Raw genomic sequence first — 18010 nt, 5'->3', positions numbered from 1 at the left:
CTGGGGAAGCACAGCCCCAAAATTCCACATTCCACATGCTGAACCACTGAAAGAACCCCAATTTCCGTTCCACCTCTGCCCAGCACTGGATTACAGGGAAGAAAATCCCAATTTTATTCCAAGCATGGTGCCCCAAAGGAGGAGGGTGACACTGAGGTGACACCAGCCCCTTTCTCATGGCTCAGCAGCTGGAGCCCTGCAGGGGGAATGGGAGAATCCATGGGGAGAATCCACCCACACTGGACACACACAAAGCCAGGACCATCCAATATTTGGAATTAACCCCTGGTGCATCATCCCCAGCTACAGCTGTTCCTACAAGGAGGATGCTTCCCAATTTTGCTGATCCCAAAAATATTCCAGCTTCTCCTCAGCACTAACACTCTTCTGATGCCCTTTATGTTCTTTATAGGAATTTCCTTTTTAAGGCCCATTTTTCCTCCCTTCCCACCGTGCTGGAGCAGAGATGGGGCTGGGATTGTCCCCACAGGATGCTTTGGTGCTCACCTGTCTGTGTGGGAGGGCACAGAGCCATGGATTCATGGAAAACAACATGTGAGGTATTATTTTCCCATTTTCCATGTCCATAACCTGCCACAAACATATTTTATGAAAAATCCTTTCGTTAGGATCTTTTCTCCTGAGAAGCTGGGAAGCTTCAGCTTCTCCATGTTTTGCTGCTTTGGAATGTGATTTGGAGAACTGTTTACTCAGCATGTGAAATTGGTTTTATTTGATGACCAGTGACAGCCACCTGTGTCAAGGCTGTGAGCAGTCACAAGATTTTATTTCCTTTCCTTGAAATTTCCTTCCCTTCCTTCTGATGAAATATTTTCTTCTATTCTTTAGTATAGTTTTAATACATCATTTTCTTTTAATAAATATATATCATAAAATAATAAATCAGCCTCCTGAAACATGGAGTCAAGATTCTCATCTCTTCCCTCATCTTGGGATCCCTGTGAACACCACCACAATAACCCTTGGTAAGCTCAGTCAGCAGCAACCAAGCAGAATTTGACATCCCTACATTTTCTATAACTCCAAACTTTGCTTTGCCACTTTTCACCAGCCCAGAGGATTCCAAATCAGGAATCAGGAATGAATTCAGTGAAGGAAGGGAGAGCGCATGGATTCTACTCCCAGCTTCTGACAGGAAAAGTTTGGCTGAACGGAGTCCCCAGGTGCCACCACCATCCTTGGGTTCCTTCCCTGCACCCAGAGGTGATGCCTGTGCACAAGCAGCTCCAAAAAAAGGAAAATTCACCTCAGGATGAGGGACCCAATGAGAGTTTTATGTCCCAAAGCCGTGTAGGAGTGAAAGACAGTGCTCAAATTCTTGATTTTCCTCTGTAAAAACCTCCCTGACCACACACACACCTGTAACAACCACACACACAAAGCCAAGACCACCCAATATTTGGAATTAACCACCTGGGAACTCTTCCTCAAAGGAAAAATCCAATTCCCACAGCAAATTCCTCCTCCCATGGTCAAATCCCCCTCAGATCACCCCTTTTGTACCCCCAGAGTGGGCACTGCTGCCACTCCCAGTGATTATTTCCCATATCAGATAAAAATGGAGCCTGGAATTCAAAATTTTGGGAAGAAACAATCCCAGACCCCAGGAAAACAAAGAGAAACAATCCCAGATCCCCAGAAAAACCAAGGCCCCAGAGGAGAGTTTGTCACCCCCAATGCTGAGGCCCAAACCCAGCTCATGTCTCATTAGTGGAGATTCACTAACACCTAAAAACACGAACAGATAAAGCAGAGAACAGGGAAGATAAAGCTGAGGGAAGATATCTCCATATCCTGGGAGTTGGGGAATTTCTCTTTTAAAGAAAGTGAAAGAAAAGGAGGAGATGAATGAGATGCTAATTTACAGAAATTTTTGTTCTCTAGCTTTTGTTTTGAGCACACACACACACAAATAGAGGAGCCCGAAGGTTACAAAATGGATTTGTCATGCTGAGAATTTGCTGTGTTCACCTTCCCAAAGTTTCACCTGGGCTGGGCCATTCCCAAATAAACCCCTCAAGATTACTAGAAAAAAATTGTGATGAACTGCTCAATGTCTGCATTAGAAACTCAGGAATTCTCTCCCCCAACCATGGGATTGGTTTTCCATCCCCTCATCCTCCTGATTTTTTTCAATTTCTCCCTCCTCATGAATTCAGTGACAGCCAGTTCTGATTGTTCAGTTTGCCACTGTTAAAATCCTCTTTAATTTTATTTCTCATAATAAAAAAAACTTCACTGACAGATTCCCAAGGGACAATTTCTCACTGAATTTCAGAACTACAAAATAAAAGCAGCACCTAAAAAATAAACAATTTGACAAAGCCCCAGCATTTCTCAGCATGAGGAATTCAGTGAAAGGAGATGATGGGAAAGACTCCAGCAGGAATTAGATGGTTTAAAGGGTTAATCTGAGTGGTCACACCAGGGTAATTCCATGCAAACTTCTGGGAAAGATCCCAAAAACCAGACCTGAGAGCTTGGAGCTGATTTAGGGGTGCAGGGCTCACCCCAACGAGGTCCTGCTGCATTTCCAACCCCCAAAGTTCCTTCAGCACCCAAAAAACCAAGGATGAAGTGATTCCAGAACCTCAGTGACACCAACCCAGACACTGAATGCCCCCAAATTTAACAACACCAAGAGTGAAAAGGTCACAGCCAGGTCCTGACACTGGGAAAATCCAATCCCAGCTGGGAATGTTCCACCAGGACAGCTCCAAACCCCAATTTCCCAGCTGGGAGTGTTCTACCATGAGAGCTCCAAACCCCAGCTTATTTCCCAGCTGGGAATGTTCCAGAACAGCTCAGAAGATGAAGCTTCACAAGCACTCCCAAAAGTGCAGAATTCCCAGAGCATCTCCAGGCTGTCCCACCCAAGATCCAGGTGGTTCCTGTGTCCCACAGACACCTCCCCAAAATCCAGAAATTCCTACACACTTGAGACCTAAAAACTGCTCAACCCACCCCAAAAATGACTTTGCAAAGGAGATTTTGACCGAGCTGGACACACACAGAATTTCCAGTCCTTCATCCACAAGGCCCCAGGTGGCTCCTTGTCCCACAGACACCTCCCCAAAATCCAGAAATTCCCACAGACTTGGCTAAGACCTAAAAAATGCTCAATCCACCCCAAAAAATAACTTTGCAAAGGAGATTTTGACCCAGCTGCACACACACAGAAGTTGCAGTCCTTCACCCAAGTCCTTCCAGTCCTTCACCCACAAGGCCTCAGAATGCTCCTTGTCCCACAGACACCTCCCCAAAATCCAGAAATTCCTATACACTTGAGACCTAGAAACTGCTCAACCCACCCCAAAAATGACTTTGCAAAGAGGATTTTGACCAAGCTAAACATGCACAGAACTTCCAGTCCTTCACCCAGGGCCTCTCCAGGTGGGCCTCACCCAAACACCACACAACCCACTTGGATGCTGTTTTTTAAACCCAAACCACCACAATTCCCCCACTGTGGGAACTGGAATATCCACACTTACACTCTGCTTTCAGTGCCAGAAACAACCTCCAAAACATGGCTTAAAATCTCAAACTATTTCTTCTACCTAATTTATTTGTCTCTCAGTATTATCTCCCCTCCAGAAGTGATTAAAGCAAGATTTCCAAATAATTTCACTGATGGTGAGCAGTACAAGGCACTTAATTATGATTTAAAACAAACACAATCCACTATAACTGAGCCCAAGAAGCACTTCCCCACAGAATATTGAATTTTTATGGATTTTTTCCCTGCAATAACACAAGCAGCTGTTACATCACTACATTTTCACACAAAACACACCAGGTTTAATCTGACCAGGCAATCCCAAACCCAAAAACCTGCAGGATTTAAGAGTGGATCCTTCCAGGGAGGATTTTAGGCCAAGTTTTAGCAAACAGCACTTGAAAATAAAATATTGCTGGTAGGAATAATCAAAAATAAAACAGGGACTTGAAGGCTGGATTTGATCTTTTCCAGCCTTTAGGATTTTGTGGCAGAGCTTTAAGTGATACCAAGAGACACAAAAATTCCTGAATTTCTGGTATTTGAGCCAGAGCAACTGGAAATTGCTCTGGAATAGGAAATTTCTTTGGAATTATCTGTGATGCAAACTCAGCTCGCGGAGTTTTGGGAGCACAGAGGGGCTCAGCCAACCCTGCAAATCCAGCAGGGAGCAGAACAGATGAGGACTGCAAAAAATAAAAATAAAAATAAAATAAAAACCTGATTTTCCTGGTGCCATCTCCTAGGGAATCAGCACTTCTGCAGCTGGGAATTCCCTGTGGGAGCAGAAGGCTCCAAAATAAGGACAAAATAAGAAAAATCCAGAGCTGATGGAGAGCAGGGCATGGAGAAGGAGCTGGAGGGTGACAAGGACCATGGAATGGGGCCGCCATCCCCATCTCCATTATTCCAGCTCAACAACTTCCAGCCTGAGCTGCCCTCAAGATCTGAGCTCCCATCTGGCAGCTCTGAGCCCCTTGGGATGGGATAAACCAGGCAAAGGGAATGAATTCCTATTTTTCCTCCTCAGAAGTGCAGGATCTGCAGGAAAGGGAATGCAGCTGCTGTGTCCTCTTCAACTCAGTGCATTAAAAATGAGTAAAACTGCTCCAAAGGCCATTCCCAGGAAGGAGAAATGGGAATTTTGTGTATTGTTAACACCACAATGCTTCATTAAATCAATGATTTCACTCCTTTGCCCAAAATTCCCCAAAATCCAGGGCAAAAATCCCCCCACTCCAAATTCCCCTGTGTCTCCACACCCAGCCAGGGGAATTTTCCAACTCAGTAAAGGGCACTGGGACGTTTATTCCAATAAATTCTTCCTGGCAAGGAATGTATCACCCAGCCAGGACTCCATTTTAAAGGATAATTCCCTTTAAAATTGAATTATTTTCCCCTGAACACACCCCAAGTGTTTTCTGCTCTGGAGATTTTGGGTTGTTTTTTACCTTTTTGGGCTTTGCTCCCAAAAAAACAGAGCCTAAAAATTCTCCTGGGAGCTGGGAGGGAAACTCTCCTTCCAGAGCCACGATTCTGATCCAGTCCATGCATTTTTCTGAATTTTGTATGCAAGATCCACCAGTTCTGCTCCAGTCCATGCAATTTTCTGAATTTTTTATGTAAAATCCACCAATTCTGATCCAGTCCCTGCATTTTTCTGAATTTTGTATGCAAAATCCACCAATTCTGCTCTAGTCCATGCATTTTTCTGAATTTTGTATGACAAATCCACCCAGCTGAGCTGTGCAAATGCTCCTCTCTGATGAGGGTAATGGGCTGTGCAACAAAATGAGTAATTCCAGCTTCTCCCCTAAAATCCATTTGGAAAAATGCTCCATCCTGCTCCCATTTGAATCCACATAAAATATTAACTCCCAGGCAGATCCCTCCTGTTTCATTTTAGAAAGAGCCCAAGATTCAGGGACAAAAACCACAGGTTTTGCTCCTGATTTGGGAAGAACCTGATGGGAAACTGAAATATTTCCCACCTGCCTGAGGGAGGCACAGCAGTGACCCCAATGTTCTGCTCCTGACACACCAAGCACTACACTTGAAAAATCAGCACTACAACCTGAAAAATCAGCACTGCAACCTGAAAAATCAGCACTGCAAACCCAGAATTATGATTTTTCTGCAGGGAAAATGAAATAAAACTCAAATAGAAAAAGGAAGACGATGTGACTGCCTCTGTAAATTTTCTAATATTTTGTTTTTAATGTTGCTCCTTATCCCTGCTCCTTATTTACAGCAATAGCACCGATCCCAACCCCAAATTTCTTAGTTTTTCCCACTAAAAAGAGCCTAAAACCACAACCCTGGAGCACAGAATCCACCAAACGCAGAAAATCCAAGCCTTGCGCCCTTCCAGGAGTTAGTAAATGCTTGTGACCAGAGCACTGGGAGGAGGGAAGTGATGCAGAAATGCAGAGGGAAGAGGGAAAAGCACCCAAACTTTTCAGAGTGGCGAAGTTTTAGAGATTACTGGAAAGTCCAATGAAATGTTCCAGGAGATTGTTATCAAAAAAGACAGTGAGGAAGAGCCAGAAAAACTTACACACTGATGTCTTCTGGTTGTTGTCCTTGCTGGGCATGAGTTTCACCCCTCTGGACTTGAGCTCCATCTGCTTCTTGACTGTAGGGGTGGGAAACAAAGGAAAAAAAAGAGGGAAAGGTTGAGCTGAGCTTCAGGGATTGTCAAGTTTTTATTTTAAAAATAAAAATGTGAATCACCCACATCCTGCATCCTTCCCTTTGGGATCAGCTTGTCCTGACTGCTCAAAACCAGCAGGGGTTTGTTTTTCCATGTTAGGGGTTTGGAGAGGGATTTGTTTTCCATGTTAGGGCTTTGGAGAGGTTTAATTTCAAAATAAAAATGGGGTCCAACCCCTCTGTAACCCACTAAAAATGGGAGACAAGCAAAAGGGAAGCTCTGAGGAGCTTCAGGATGCTGAGAGGAAAATGCTGAGCTGGTTTCCCCCAATTTTTCTGGAATTTATCCCATGAACCCATTACACAGCAGAGCCATTCCAGGGGAGCACTCAGAACCTAAAAACTGCAGAGCTGGTGTGAACAAACAGCAGGAAAATAAAATTAAACACCATTATTGGCTAAGGGAAATATTATCTTGGAGCCCCACACCTGGGGGACTCCTCCCCAAGTGCGACCATTCCCTCCCTGATCCAAAATTCCACCAGAAGAGGGGAAAGACCAGGAAAGGGAACAAGAATTCATCCATCTCCAAGGGCCCCATCCTTTTTCTCACACCAGGGAGCAGCAATTTGTTTTCCTGCTCTGGATTTGGCGGCTGCTTCCTCCACCCCCAGGGTTTGACAGAAACCCCACCTGGCAGAACCATCTGGGAGCAGCACAAACACCTGGATTTGGGATTATTGCAGCTTCCAGAGGCAGGAGTTGGGATAAAACAGCCTCTGCTGTGAGGAGCTGGGATAAAAGAGCAGGAATTGGGATAACCCAACAGGAATTGGGGTAATTCCAACAGGAATTGGGGTAATTCCAATAGGAATTGGGATAACCCAATAGGAATTGGGGTAATTCCAACAGGAATTGGGGGTAACGCAATAGGAATTGGGGTAATTCCCACAGGAATTGGGAAAACCCAGCCTTCATTGCAGGATTTGGGATAACCCAATAGGAATTGGGATAATTCCATCAGGAATTGGGATAACTCAACACTCACTGCAGGAATAGGGATAACCCAACAGGAACTGGGGTAATTCCAAGAGGAATTGGGATAATTCCAACAGGAACTGGGATAACCCAGCCCTTCCTGCAGGAACTGGGATAACCTAACAAGAACTGGGATAATTCCAACAGGAACTGGGATAACCCAACAGGAATGGGAATAACCCAGCCCTCACTGCAGGAATTGGGATTAAAAAGTCTCCACTGCGGGATTTGGGATAACCCAACAGGAACTGGGATAATTCCAACAGGAATTGGGATAACCCAGCCCTCACTGCAGGAATTGGGATAACCCATCAGGAACTGGGATATTCCAACAGAAACTGGGATAATTCCAACAGGAATTGGGATAACTCAGCCCTCACTGCAGGAATTGGGATAAAACAGCCTCCACTGCAGGAATTGGGATAACCCAACAGGAATTGGGGTAACCCAGCCCTCACTGTGAGAAACTGGGATAAAAGAGCCCCCACTGCAGGATTTGGGATAAAAGAGCCTTCACTGTGAGGATTTGGGAAAACCCAACAGGAATTGGGATTACTCAGCGTCCAAATCATTTTCTGGGAGCCCTTTCCTGACGAGCCAGCCCTTATCCTTGGAGAAACCCACTTCAAACCCTTCTTCCTCGTGTTCTTCATCTTGTCAGGCTTTCATCCCTAAATTAGCACATTCCTAAGACAAAGCTGTCAAGAAGAATTACCCATGTAACTAAAGAGGGGTTTTTTAATCGTGCTGAGGTTTTTTTTGGGCTTAAAAAGAACCTGTTTGGAACAGCTGCTGCAGGAGGCTCAGACAGGAGGAGGCTCCTTGAAGCTCACCTGAGGTGCTGCTTTGGGTGCAGCTTTTCACTCATCATTTCCTCACAGCTTTTGGCTTTCTCTTTAAATAAAGCAGCAAGAACTTCAAAAAAATTTTTAGCTGGAAAATATTCATGAGGAACAGCTGCTGCTGCTGCTCCTGTCTTCCTCAGCAGCTTCAATCTGTTCAGGGCAGCTGTCTTTTTTTATTAATTTAAGAAGGGAAAACTAATTAACAGCAGGCTGCTGTCAAAGCAAATCGAACTCTTTGTTTCTTTTTGCTCCAAATCCACCTGCAAGTGCAGCAGGAGGAAGAAAAAGCAGCAGGGTTTGGGATGCCCCAAAGGTCCCACGTGGATGGGAATCACAGGAGATTTCCAGCCTGATCTCAAGGTTTTTAATAAATGTGATATCAATGGATCAAAAAAAAAAAAAAAAAAAAGGATTGGGGCTGCTAAAACTCCCATTTTTGGGGTAAAAATCTATTTCTGCTTCAGATAAAATAGTGACAGACATTCCTGTAGTGATTTTCCAGCTTTTTCCAAGCCAACACAGGGATACCCCAAAATTCCCTCCCACGCAATAAAATCCAGGCAATTCCAAGTTTCCAAGGCTGAATTTGGATTTTGGTTTGAATTTTCCAAGGATGTGGGTTGGGACCCTGCAGCCTCCAAGTCTCTGCTCTGTGGCTGTGCTTGGGGGTACGAGCAGCTTTACAAAATAATCCATATTTTGGTATTCTCCACATCCTGCCCCCAGGGAATGTTCCCAACTCTCCACACAAACAAAAGCTCAGCTCGGATGATTTGTGCCCCACAAAGGGAATTTAGAGGCCAAGAAAAGCTTCCCAAGCTTTGGTGAAGCCCACCAGAGCTGATGGCGGCACCATGGATGGGATGAGAAATCCTGGGGAACTCCTCCATGAGGACACAGCAACCTGCAGGGATTTCCCCAGTGCTGAACATCCCAAATCCAGGAGAAGGTGCCAGAGGGTGCAATCAGAGGAATTTTAAGGTCTCTTCCAACCCAAACCACTCCAGGATTCTCTGGCATGGGGGAATTCAAAATTAGGATACAGCCAGGCTTGGAAATTTTTCAGGGACACATTTCTAACCAAGGTTCTCCCAGAGCCATCCCTGCCAGATCCCATCCAACAAACATCCCCCTCCAACCCTGTTCCTGATGGAAAACCTGGCTCCCAAACCCCTCAGCAATGGCAACAAGACACTCAACACTGAGCAGCAATCCCAAAATTCAGAGCCTGAGCTGCATCCCCAGGAAACATCTCCTCCCCTAATTGCACCGTGTCCCTTTCCAGGAGAATTGATAAAGATAAATTGGTGAAGATAAATTGATAAAGAGGGATCACTGCATCCTCTCCTCCTCATCCTTCATTTCGGAGCCCTAATGATGGAAGTCAGACTTTACAAATGACTCCATTTAGATCAGAACCAGGCACAGCAAAGCACCACTTGTTTCGTGCTTTTTAAAAAAAAATTAAACAAATAAGAACAATTCTCCCACTCCCTGCCCTCAAAAATCCTGTATTTGAAAATCTACTTTGTTTGTAAATTGGAATGTGGAGCAGTACTACAAAGGACTGTGTCAGGATAATTGGATGAACAGAAACTCCTGTTTTCTGGAGGCTTTTGCTGCTCACACACATCCAACAGATCTAATGGAATACTCAGCATCCTGTCAGATTTGAGAGATGACATTACAAAGCTCTGCCAGCATGGCAGGCAGGCCGGGCTGTTCCTTTCAAACCACTTCATGTTGCTCTAAATGAGGATTTAAGCAGACATTTATTTATTTTTAATTTGGAAAACAGTGTTTCAGCAACAGCAACAGGAAAAAAAAAAACTATTCCATGAAGCTCTGCTCTCCTTGTTGGGGGAATTGCTGTTAAATCCAAATCCTGCCTGGATCTCTCCCTCCTGCTGGGATGGTTCAGCAGCAGGATGCTCACAGGGGTTCTTGGAGGTGAAGAGAAACCCCCTCAAATGAAACTCTTTGGAAAAATCCCTCTTCTGGCAGCCTGAGCAATGGATTTTGGGAATCAGAGCCTGCACAAGCACTGGGATTATCCAGAATTGCACTGGAGACTCCACAGGTCACATGGAAGGAGGCAAAAATCCCTCTGGAACCCAAGGGTGTGATCCAGGGTGAGGAGGGGGAGATCCAAGATGGGAAATGGAAGATCCAAGATGAGGAGGGGAAAGATCCAAGATGAAAAGGAGAAGATGCAAAATGAGAAATGGAAGATCAGGATGATGAATGGAAGATCAGGATAAAGAGTGGAAGATCCAAGATGAGGAATGGAAGATCAGGATGAAGAGGGGAAGATCCAAGATAAGCAGTAGGACATCCAAGAAATGAAATAGAAGATCCAAGGTGAGGAATGGAAGATCCAACATGAAAAGGGGAAGATTGAAAATTAGGGGAAGATCAAAAACAAGGAGGGGAAGATCTAAAATGAGGAGTGGGAGATTCAAGATAAAGAGTAGAACATCCAAGATGAGAAATAGAAAATCCAAGACAAGCAGTGGGAGATCCAGGATAAAGAGTAGAAGATCCAAGATGAGCAGTGAGAGATAAGGATGAAGAGGGGAAGATCCAGGATAATGAGTAGAAGATCCAAGATGAGAAATGGAAGATCCAAGATGAGCAGTGGGAGATCCAGGACAAAGAGGGACGAAGATCTGTCCAAACTCAAGCCAAACTGATCCATCCATGGGTAGAACCACAGATCTACCCATGGACAGATCTGTAGACCAAAGCCATGGATGGGGCTGGGAGCACCCTGGGACATTGGGAGGTCGCTGCCCACGGCAGGGGTGGAACTGGGTGGGATTTAAACCCATTCCAAACCATTCCAAGACTCCATGACTCCCTCACCAAGCCATTTAGGTGTCTCTGGCGAGCAGCAGGGAGCTCCCCAGCCCCTCCCTGAAGGAGGCAGCTCTGTCCTGTGCAGGGCTGGAGCTCATCCCATTTATCTTCCTCCTGCGGGGAAGGGAAGCGGCCGGGGCGGGGAGATCGATAAAAGCTGCAATTATGTGTTGGTACCAATCAGCTCCAGAGCAATTAGGGAGCCAAGTTCTGCCATAAAACATGTGCAGAGAGGGGCAGCAGCCAGGGCAGCATTCCCATCTCTCCAATTCCAGCCTTTGCAGCTTTCCCAAAACCTTCTGATTTTATAAATTCCCACCCAGCTCCTCTGATGGGGGGGACACTGAGGTGCTGCCACCTCACCTGATTAAAAACTTGTAGATTATTTTCTTCCACCTTTTTGAGGAGACAGGATGGGGAGGAAAATAAAAAATAATTTTTAAGAATAATTCTCTGCACACATTTCTCCCAGTCCCTTTGACTTCCTTACATGGGGAATGGGGAAAAAACATTTGCAAAAATCAAGATTCACCTTAATGAAAGGGAAAAGGGAAATATTTAACTCTCCCAGGAAGGGAACAAAATGAATTTGCTGTGTTCAACAACAAAAACAAAAACAAAAACCCTCTCCACAGCCTGATTGCATCTAACCTTGCTTTTACATTCCTAAAGTGATTTCCAAATGAGGGCACGGATTAGGGAGAGCAGAGGGGGAACAGACAGGGAAGGTGTTCTGCAAAACTCGGGATCAATTTAAACAAGCTGGAAGGGAAATTGTTTTCTTATAGATTATCAGCAAAGCCAGACCCCGTCCCAGAGGACCCAGGGGGTTCATAAATGATGTACAGACACGTCTTTGGAAAACAGACAGCAAATTAGAGCCACCCTAAAGCCTCCCCTTGCTTCTCCTGGCTGATCCTGATTCAGCTCTCCTGATGAAAAATGCATTTCAGCTGCTGTGCTTGCTGTGGAATTACATGGCCTGTTTTGTAGGGATTTATCGCCACTGAAATATTTATGGCCAGGCCAGGTTGTGGAAAGGGTTACAGGGAGGTTTTTAAAGTCTCAGCATCTCCTGTCCTGCAGATCCCACTGCCTGCAGACACCTTCCCTTCATCCCTGGGAATCTTCACTGCTTGGCTGCTTGTTTTGCTGGGTTTTTAAGCATTGAAAGGCAGAAAGAAGCTGCCAAACTCCACAAAAACAGTGGGAAAACGAGAGCAGGTCCCTCTGGCAGCTGGGCTGAGGTCCTGTCCTGATTCCAGCTCAGAATGGGGAGTTCAGTTCATTTTCCAACACTCCATCCCCTCTGCACATGAGATGAGAACCCCCTGACATTTCTCTGAGCAGGGGAATGGGGACATTCACCCTGACTTTGCTGTGCAGGGAAAGGCTGACAAAGACAGGTGCTTTGGTGGAAGCTGCAATCCTGACAGCCATGGAAAAGCCATCCACAGGGAAGCTGCTTTTTCCAGACATTTATGCTGCACAGCAACAACAAAAGGGTTTTTTTTTCCTTGTTTAAAGTCCTTTTTTCCTTGTTTTTTCTTGCAGTTTAAAGTGATTTACAGGTTCAAGGAAAGCAGGGAAGTTAAATAACGATGTGGTTCATTTGTTGAGGCCATGACAGCCCTGCTAAGAGCACCCAAACGAGGCAGCTCTGTGGATTTATCCAAGGAAAAGAAAATCCTCTCCCTTCTCCCTGACTCCTCTCCAGAGCTTTTTCCCAGCAAAGGCTTCTTGAGAACAAACCTGCGGAGCTCCCTGAGGGGACTCAAACCATTCCTGCTTCTTCCCAACTTCATTCCCCCTCTCATGGATCCTGCACCCACAACCTCCTTCAAAAACACCACAGGAGTGGTGAGAACACCTCCAAGGAATCCACTCAATCCATTCTGGTCCCACCAGGAGCAGAATCTTCACTGCCAAAGGATCTCCTGTCCCTCAACAGCACCTGAACATCCCCATCCTGAAATCTTTATCCCAATCCTGAATTCTGCCCTGTGAAGGTGAGGAGGGGCTGAGATGGATTTCCTAGAGAAGCTCCTGAATCCCTGGGAATGTCCAAGGCCATGAGGGGACCTGGAGAACCCTGGGACAGTGGACGTGTCAGTGGATAGGCTTTAAGGTCACTCCCAACCCAAACCAGGCTGGGTTTTTCTATGAACACCACACTTTGGGGAATTCCAGCTGGAAAATAACAGCAGCAGGACCATGCAGGGAGGCAGCTGGGGATTCCTGGCTGGGGTTACTCTAAAATGGAGGCTGAGGGTCGTTGTTGGCTTGTTTGTGGTGTTGGAGCTGGTGTGTGCCCCTTACCTCAAGGGGCAATTCAGGTTGTTTAGGGGGTAGGAAGAAGTTTAGCCTAAAATCAGCTTTGGGAGCTGGAAAAGAAGATTTGAGCCCTTTCTTCCTGAGATGGGGGGGGTAACCTCTAAGAAGGGTTTATGTTGCCTCCTTATCACAGGGGCTCCATGCTGTTGCTTCCTATCACAAAGGTTCCATACCTGCTTGGTGTTTCTCATGGACATCTCCTCAGAGCTCCTCTGTGACTCTTTCTCCTTCCCACAACAGACAACTAACCCCAATTCCCTTCTCAACCACCCACCCACTCTTTTATAGCACTCTTCTCCTCATTAGTTACAGCTGTGGCCTGTTAAAGTCGGGCCTGTTCCTAATCTTTGCTAATTAGGCCCAGCTGCAACTCCTTAGGGGCAAGATCACTTTCTACACCATCTTTATTTTCTTATATTCTTACAGCTTTAGTCTTCAATCTTTGGCTTAAAAGACCCATGTTCTTTCTACACCATCTTTATTTTCTTATATTCTATCCCCTTACAGCTCTAGTCTTCAATCTTTGGCTTACAAGACCAATGTTTTTATAAACCATTAGAGTTAATTAGAGTTGGAGTCGTTTTCTAGGGTGGCCACAAGGGGAAATAAAACCAGAATGGTTGTGAAATGGGTGAATGAGGAAATCAAACTGGAATGATTTGTGAAATTGAGGAATGAGGAAATCAAACTGGAATGATTGTGGAATAGGTGAAAGAGGCTGGCTGGGGTGGGTGAGGCCAGGCCAGGGCATTTATTTCTCCCTCCTTACCTTGGTACTGGGCACTGAAGCCCTTCTGCCTGTGGTTGCCATCAGAGGTGAAGTGCAGCCTCAGCCAATTTTTGCTGCTGATCACAGGGGCAGGCAAATTCATCCCAGTGAACCTGCAAGAGAGCAAAGCAGCACAGCCACGTCAGGACCACGTCAGGACACCCCAAATCCCCCTCTCCAGGCCAATCATCCTCCCCCAGGACTTTGGGAACTCCTCTGTGGGTACCACACAGCCAAGGAGAGCCCCCTCCCCACTCCAGGGCTACCTCCAGCCCCATATTCCTGATGGGAATCCCTGCTGAGGGCTCCATGTTTGTCATTACAGAGGTTCCCAGTCCTTTTTCCTAAGGCACAGAACATTCCCAAGCTCATCTCTTCACATTTGGTTAACCCCACTCCAAAATCTTGTTTATTTTAACTCAGGAAGGGAAAGGATGGCAAGAACATCCTTATTTTTTATTTTATTTATGACCAATCCCAACCTGAGGAAGATTCCAGCCAGGATCACAAATGAACAACTCCAGAACCCAGCAGCAGCCCTTCATATTTGTTCATAATTTTATTTCCTTTTAAAACATGATGTTGTTTGCTTCATTTTTAACTCCAGATCACAATTCCTGGCTGAGTTTTGTCCCAAACCAAGTTTTAGACTGGAACAACACTTCAGACTGAGACTGAGGTCCACAATGGTGACATTCACCATGGTGAGGACACCAATGCTCTCTGTGTTCCTGCTAATGAAAGTTAATCATTTTAATCCCTAATTATCACTTATTTAAAAATTAGTGCAATTTCAACACCCATTATTGGCATTCCAACACCTTTCAGTGGCATCCAACACCTTTTATTGCCATTTCAACACCCCATTTTTACCATTCCAACATTCTTTTTTGACATCCCAACACCCCCTGCTTTTTTAACAAAGGCAAAAGGATCCTGGGAATCTGTTCCATCCGGAAGATATTTCAGATTTGATTATTAAACATTATTTAGCAGCAGACCTGGCAGCCCATGGAGCACCTGAAGAGCCCTTCAGCCACCCAGCCCATCCAGAGGTGACCTCAGGCTGGAATTGGCAGCGTTAATTAATGGCATCCCTGCGCTCCCAGTCCCTTAATGAGCTGGCAGGGTGATTAGTGCATAACTAAAGCATCTCTGCCACCTACAGTACAATCCAAACCCTGGATTATCCCGTGCCTGGATCCTGAAGTGCTCTGGGATGATTTAAAACTGGGATTTAAGGTTGTTCCCAATCATTTCTCCATGGATTCTCTCCATCCCTGTTCCCAGCTCTTTCAGGAGGATGAGGTGGAGCAGAAATGGATCCTCTGTGGCTTTTTGCCATCCTTGGGGAACTCCAAGGCAGCTGAACCCACTGAATTGGAAACTTTCTCAAAGATTGAGTTCAAACAAACAGATTTGGGGCTGAGATCAAACAAGGGATGCCCCAAACCCAGATTTGGGGCTGAGATCAAACATGGGATGCCCCAAACCCATCCTGAGTAAGTTCTCCTGGCTGGTTTTTATGACAACACCCTTAAATTCAATGTTTTCACCCCTCAAGGGCCATTTCATTGTTTATTCTGCAGCAGCAAACCCCTCAGGAATAATCTTTAGCTATGCAGAGCCAAATTTCCCTTTCACAGCTGTAATTCAAGTGCCTGAGATAAAAACCAGACAAGAATGAAGCAAAGCTGCCTGAATGAGGCTCAACTTCTCCTGTCCCACATCCCTGGATTTGGTTTTGATCAGCACATCCTTGAAGGGTGGATTCATCCCAAACCTGAGATGTTTTTCCCTTGTGTGACACCAAATCCTCCACATTAAACAAAATTCCTTAATTCAAAACAAGGAGGGGTTAATGCCATCAAAACTCTTTTTGAAGAAAAAGCACTGAAGTGAGGCCTTCTCAACTCTTTTTTATTTCTTTCCTTGCTCTCTCACTTCCCACTGAATCCAGGCATGAAATATTTATCCCTTTCCCTCCCCTGGCACAATTAGTATGGCTGTACATGGCTGGCACTGATTACTCTGCATTCACGTCCCATTATCTATTTACAATCCCAATTCCTGCTTTAATTTGTTTCCACGCAGAGAGGAAGAAAAGGAAGGGGGAAAAAAAATCAATAAAGTGTCACAAAGTGAGGCAGAAGCACTGGAGCAGCAGGAGGAGATGTTTGCACACAGATTTGGAGCACCCTGAAATTCGATTATCAGCAATTTGGCCATTAGTTCTTCTTAAATGGACCCAAATACGATGAGAATTCCTGGTGTGGATGCTGCAAACCCCGTGCAGGAGTCAAAGGCACGACTGAAGGCAGGAATTCCATCTCAAATCCTGCTATTTCAGGTGAAATATCTTGGGTCTGCTTTGCAATTCTTACTGTATCATTAATTGTTCAATCTGTACTTAGATAACCTGCACTCCTTTAAAGGTATTTGTCCTTGCAGGGAAATCTTCAGCTGACTTATGTCCTCGGCCAAGCTGCCTGTTCAGGGAACAGATGGGAAAAAGGAGGCTAAATTTACCATTTTGTTTGCAGCACAGTATGACCTATTCACAAGATTTTTCTTTTAATGTGTTAGTTGTGGAAATCTGTTAATTTGATATTTAAATTATTTTCAAGTGGAAGCCTCATTTATGGTGTTACCTCAAGAGGGTGACTAAAATCTGTGGGCTTGAACAGGTACAGTGTGTAGACCATGTGGCTCTCATTTCCTTCCTTTTCCAGTTGTATGAAACACTTTGCTTCAGAAAGCATGAACTTGAACTTAGCCATGTGGAAGAATGCCTGGAATGACTTAGCCCACACTGATTTGAGGAACTGGAAGGTGCTGCCTCATGCACCTATGGAACACGTAGCTCTGTTGCCACGAGGTGATGTGTGTTGGGAGTTAACACCAGGGATGTGAATGTGCAGGAAGACAACTGTGCCATTTCTGCTTTCAGCCTTCTGTCCGCCTGGTCTCTCTGCTAGAGATCATGCACTAGACAGGCTTCGGTAGTAACAGAGATCCAGTAGGAACTCACAGTCCATGGCAATCTGTGGTGCCATCAGGGGATTTCTGTCATGCCTTCACCATCTCTTCTGGTTCTTCCTTCAGAGTTTCTCTGAGGATAGTCTGCAGTAATATATTATGTATGTAGGTTGTGCCAGGGCAGTATTTTGCAAGCAGCTGGAAGATAATTTGCCTGCCCCAAGCATAGGAAGGGCTTTTCCCTTACATCAGTCAGACAAGGTTTTGGTCTGTCAGTTCTGAAGTCAGGAATAGAGCTCACATGCTACTGGTGCCTTAATGACAAGGAGAGCAGAGCCTGTGTCACAGAGCTGCTCCTCCTTTGCAGAGGACAGGAATGCTTTCATGTCCAACATACCCCTTTGCTAGGCAGCCAGGATGCCATCAACATATTCACTAGCCTGCTACAACTTGTGCTCGTGCAAGGATGGACTGGGACAAGATTTTTCCCAGGAAACCATTCCAGTGTCACATACACAGTTTAAAGAGCTGCTGAGTAGCTGTGGTGCACGTGCAACAGCACCAGGTGTGCTGTTTTGCTTCTTCTTAGTTTAAAACACAAGAGGTTCCTGCATTTCTTTTCAATCCTGATTTGTGGTAATTTGGGAGGCACAGCTTTAATAATCTCCAGAGTGCTTTTTATCATTACCCTCTCTTCTGTCCAGATACGAAGCAGATTGGAAAGGGTGAAGACTTATCAGAACAACTCCCAGACACGTCAATTGGAGGCTGCCTGACTAAATTCTCATAACACACCCTGAAAATGCAGCTCGTGCCATCTGCAAGGACAGTTTCGGAGAGAGCAGATCGCAGCTGCTGGGTGAGAGAGGCAGCAATAGGTACTGCCAGCTCAGTAGTTCAGCTTATAGGCTCTTACACCTTCCTGAGACTTGCACAAATGGAGCAGTGCTGGCACTGCAATGAGGTCACTGCTTTGCCAGTGTTTACCCCATTGGGCCAAAGCAGGATTAAATG

At 45.3% G+C, this 18010-nt stretch overlaps 2 protein-coding genes across 2 annotated transcripts in view; one reads left to right on the top strand and one right to left on the bottom strand.

The window, feature by feature from the left end:
- The window catches only part of LOC128948763 (CUB and sushi domain-containing protein 2-like), a gene marked incomplete at its 3' end in the record, with an annotated part of 56266 nt that extends 41938 nt beyond the window's left edge, over window positions 1–14328 (bottom strand). The window contains exons 1-3 of the mRNA XM_054293527.1: window positions 14273–14328; window positions 14018–14130; window positions 6078–6155 (exon numbers count right to left, since the gene is read on the bottom strand). Coding sequence (XP_054149502.1) covers window positions 6078–6155; window positions 14018–14130; window positions 14273–14328 — 247 coding nt within the window. The remainder of the gene's footprint in view (window positions 1–6077; window positions 6156–14017; window positions 14131–14272) is intronic.
- A 375-nt stretch (window positions 14329–14703) lies between these two features.
- Window positions 14704–18010, top strand: part of LOC128948762 (mastermind-like protein 3) — a 29642-nt gene continuing 26335 nt past the window's right edge. The window contains exon 1 of the mRNA XM_054293526.1: window positions 14704–14721. Within this exon, the coding sequence (XP_054149501.1) occupies window positions 14704–14721 (18 nt within the window). The remainder of the gene's footprint in view (window positions 14722–18010) is intronic.

This window comes from Melozone crissalis, unplaced genomic scaffold (assembly GCF_028551555.1).
Source record: "Melozone crissalis strain CALT ecotype California unplaced genomic scaffold, PUWL_Pcris_2 ptg000156l_1, whole genome shotgun sequence".
Classification (NCBI taxonomy): Eukaryota; Metazoa; Chordata; class Aves; order Passeriformes; family Passerellidae; genus Melozone; species Melozone crissalis.
This window is presented reverse-complemented; position numbering and strand designations above follow the sequence as displayed.